General features: G+C 37.0%; 1 protein-coding gene across 1 annotated transcript; it reads left to right on the forward strand.

Moving 5' to 3' along the window:
• Positions 1–2,654: 2,654 nt before the first annotated feature.
• Positions 2,655–3,104, forward strand: LOC130052172 (complement C1q-like protein 3). Its single transcript, XM_056156426.1, has one exon. The coding sequence runs from the start codon at positions 2,704–2,706 to the stop codon at positions 3,094–3,096; it is 393 nt and encodes a 130-aa protein (XP_056012401.1). The 5' UTR covers positions 2,655–2,703; the 3' UTR covers positions 3,097–3,104.
• The last annotated feature ends 1,213 nt before the right edge of the window (positions 3,105–4,317 follow it).

Below are 4,317 nucleotides of genomic sequence, written 5' to 3' on the forward strand. Positions count from 1 at the left end.
AAATGCTGTCTCACGTGTTTTATAACGATTGTTAGACTGTTCTAGGCACACTGATTTTGACTACGGATAACCCCGTTTACCTGATCAAGATGTAGGGGTCACTCATGGTGGATGTGACCGGTCGACAGGGGATGTTTACTCCTCCTAAGCACCAGATCCCACCTTTGGTGTGTCCAGGGGTCCATTTTTGCCCAACTATCTATTTTGTATTGCTTATAGGAGTTATGAGATTGATCACCGTTCGTTATCTTAACCTTTCATCCTACAGTATATATCTTTTATGTAGTCTGGTTTTTTGTTGATTAATGAGATTGATCACTATTCGTTATCTTTACCTTTCATTCAACCTACATGCTTGAAAGCATCTGCATGTAAAAGAAAACAGTGAGAATATTATTTAGAAAGTAAATATAGTGTGGTACATATATAAATCATCCGGAAAACCTCGGGCCTTTCACCCAAAACACGGTGTTTTCGGTGAAAGGCCTGAGGTGTTCCAGATAACGCATAAATTATACAGTGTTAGACTTCTATAAAAAGACCCACGCGCATCAGGGGAATCCCAACATGATGTATTAACTCATACACAACTGTCTAGTTTTAAGGCTGAAAGAGCGTAAAACAACGAATTACTAAGATTTATTTGATATTTTTATTTCTATTAAACTTATGGCACGGTACTGTTGTAACAAAATACACAGCTTTACACAGATAAGACCACCGATGATCTGAAAGTTTGAACTGGTCACGTGACTGTCACTTGAAATGGCAGAGTTAAAATCAAATAATTTTGGTTAAAACAGGTGGAATAATGTATGATATCTCATACAGCCTCATAACTACATACATGCGATGATTTAATAGCGTTTTTACAAGATGGAAAAAATGTCGTAATTCGGACCATACAGCTTTAATAATGCTTCACACATTCTTTTTAGTTTTTAAAATATTCAAAAAAATACTTTCGATCTCTTTCAGGCCTTTGTTTCAGGATCTGGCCCACAAAATTGGATATTGGCAAAAGCATCTTCTCATTATCTGCAACTTTTGTTATATATGTCTTTACAAAGTATTTTCGTATAAAAAGATATTAACGAAAATGTATCAAAAATTGCACACAAAAATTTGTCGCACATTTTCGAGTCCAGGTGAGCTTTGGTGCCTTTTGCAACTGACAACTCGCAATACGCCTTATGTTTCATCTATCAAGTCTCCTCTACAATCGCTGAAAATTTAAAGTTGATATCTTTCATAGTTTTAAAGAACACTCGAGGACAAAGTGACCCTCTGGAAGTTAATATCGTACGTAATAAGTGACGTAATCAAAATCGGGAAAAAAGTTTCGAGTTCAAGTACATATCTACCGTCCCTGAAAATTTTACAAAAATCGGTTGACGCATATCCGGGAAATCGCGCACATAAAATTTCTTTAAAAGATATTAGAGAAAAAAACCTTACAATAACAATAAGGTCTTCCTTAGGAAACGGAAGTCCTTAGTAATAATAGACAAAAAATTACAATAACAACAAGATCTGTTAGAAACGGAAGACCTTAATAATAGAGGGGGAAAACTTACAATAACAATAAGGTCTTCTGTTGGAAACGGAAACGAAAGACCTTAATAAACCGTAGAATCACTGCAAGGTTTTCCGTTGCAAACGGAATACCTTAATGATAACTGATGTTGTACCACCGTGTATCCTAATGCAAAGCAGGACAATTCGGCCATACTGCTTGAATGGGAGAAACTAATAATCATCATAACAATACCGGAATTGCAACCGATATCACGTGATAATGCAAGGTTCTGATTATTACAATACATTAAAACTGTTTGTAAGTAACATACACATTGCACGCATAAACAGCAATACTAGATATATATAATTCCTCACCCTCTATTTCTATATAATTAAATTGGTTATGTACATTTAAATGGCATGTCTAGCTAGTTCACATTCAGCAGAAACTGGTTCAATATTTTCACAGTTAAGAAACCATGATAATTTGTTTTCATCGTCTAATTTAGCAAAGTTACAACAGTGTTTTGTATCACATTCATCGTATCCTCTCTGCATACTATATACCATTGATTGTACGTTGTTTAACGTCCCTCTCGAAAGTTTTTCACTCATATAGAGACATCATCATTGTCGGTGAAGGGCTGCAAAATTTAGGACAATGCCCGGCGCTTATGGCCTTTGAGCAGGGATATTTACCGTGCCACACCTGATGTGATACGGGGCGTCGATGTTTTTAAGTCTCATCCGAAGGACCACCTCATTTAGTCGCCTTTTACGACAAGCAACGGGTACTGAGGACTTATTCTAACCCGGAATTCCCCACGGGAATACATACAATAATTTAGACACTCAAAACGTATAACAGCTTCTCATCATATAAATGCAGAATTATCTACACACCATTGATATCACTGAGCAAATGTCATCAGTCCATCGCTTAGATGATGATTCGTATATTTAAGAATGGTAGTCGACAAAGTCTAAAGACCGATATAATTTCTTTACATAATGATCGAACAAGGCAATGTACAGGGTTTCAATGTGCCCATTGAATACAATTCCTTTAAAAGATACATTTCTACCATGCACAAAGTTTTTAATTCCTTGAAGATTTTGCAAACATTCGCTATCTTTAACTTTCTTCCTCGTGTACATGTATTTTACTTTGTAGAACCGAAAATGCCTGTAGCATTCCACGCCGAGCTTGGCTCTAACAGAATTTACAAAGGCGGTTCAGTCTGGGTCTTTGACAATGTCGTCACCAACGTAGGAAATGCGTACAATCCAAAGACGGGGAAGTTCACCACGCCAAGTAAAGGTATCTATCTGTTCAATTGGTACACTCTCAGTAACCCTGGTAAAGTGTCACATGCAGGGTTATACGTAAATGGGAAGATCAAAGGAAGACAGGCCTCAAATAACTCAGGCAATGACAAAAAGTATATTACTGCTGGTAGCAGCATCGTCCTGGCTCTGGAGAGGGGAGATTTAGTATATATCATGGATGCTCACGGATGGACATCAGATGTGATAAGCCCTTGGACAGCATTTGGTGGTGTGCAACAGGGCTGACATGCATAACAACCAGTTGTTTATCTACTTCCTTCAATAAACCTAGGTTTATCTCAATTATTTCCGATTATATTTTCATATACCCGTACAACTGGTCCAGAGACAACTTATTCTAAATTTATCAATACATTATAAATTATCAAGGTTATGCAATTTGGTATAACAATGTTCAGGTGTCTGTAGGATTGATTGATTGATGTTTTCCGCCACACTCAACAATATTTCAGTTATCTGGTGGCGCCCATTTTTTATTGGTGGAAGAGATAAATTAATTAGCTCTTGTGAGTGTGCTAATGGTACTGAGATATCTAAAGGCGGCTTGTAGTAATGATTTAAGGAGGAACTAGAGATATTTTTTTTTATGAAAAACAAATGTCTCCCCAGGTCCCCAAATTGGAAGTGCTCCAAATCAAACATCCCCCCCTTAATGTACTGCATGGTATGGAGGAGAAAGCATGAGCAGGACCATTATGAACTCCGATAAGCCACATAGGAAAAGTGTTCAGGAAAAGTGTTCACAAACTATTTTACACCCTCCATCCCTCAGATCCACTATAACTTTAAGGAAAGCAATTGGATTCCCCTGTCCCTACAATATGCACATCTGCAAACGACATTGAAGTATTGTACAAAATTTCAAGTTTTAAACACTTCTCCTATATGGCTCAATGCTTCACTGACATTTGTATATGTAGATGTGCATATTGTCGGAATATGAGTGTCCAATTATTTTAGTAAAAGTTACATAATAGTGGATATAAGAGGGGTGGAAGATGTAAAATAACCTGTGAACAATTCTCCTATATGGCTTACCGAATAGATTTGAAACTTTGTGCAATAGTTCATTGTCATTTATAGATGAAATTATTTTCCCAAACGTTATAGTGGATCTAGGAGGGCTAGAGGATGTCAAAATAGCTTATGAACCACAGGCACTTGTTTCTGTAAATGACTTATGACCTCTGTATACTAATAACAACACAAGGTAACTAGCTTCAAATGACACAGAATGGCACCCCCTGAGAATGTCGAACTTTTGAGCCTCCAGGGAATATGCGATGCTAATGTATTTACTACCGTTGTATTGTACAATCATTCAACTTAAAAACCATGTATGACATGACTGCATTCATTGCCTCTTATCGCCGAAAACTGCAACAAAAAATGGATTTTCCGTTTTATACCACGAAGTGCTATGTACTGATACCGCACAGAATAAGT

This window comes from Ostrea edulis, chromosome 2 (assembly GCF_947568905.1).
Source record: "Ostrea edulis chromosome 2, xbOstEdul1.1, whole genome shotgun sequence".
NCBI lineage: Eukaryota > Metazoa > Mollusca > Bivalvia > Ostreida > Ostreidae > Ostrea > Ostrea edulis.

Bases quoted from the DNA above. Each gene is read 5' to 3' on its own strand.
- LOC130052172 (XM_056156426.1), top strand. From the start codon at position 2,704: ATGCCTGTAGCATTCCACGCCGAGCTTGGCTCTAACAGAATTTACAAA.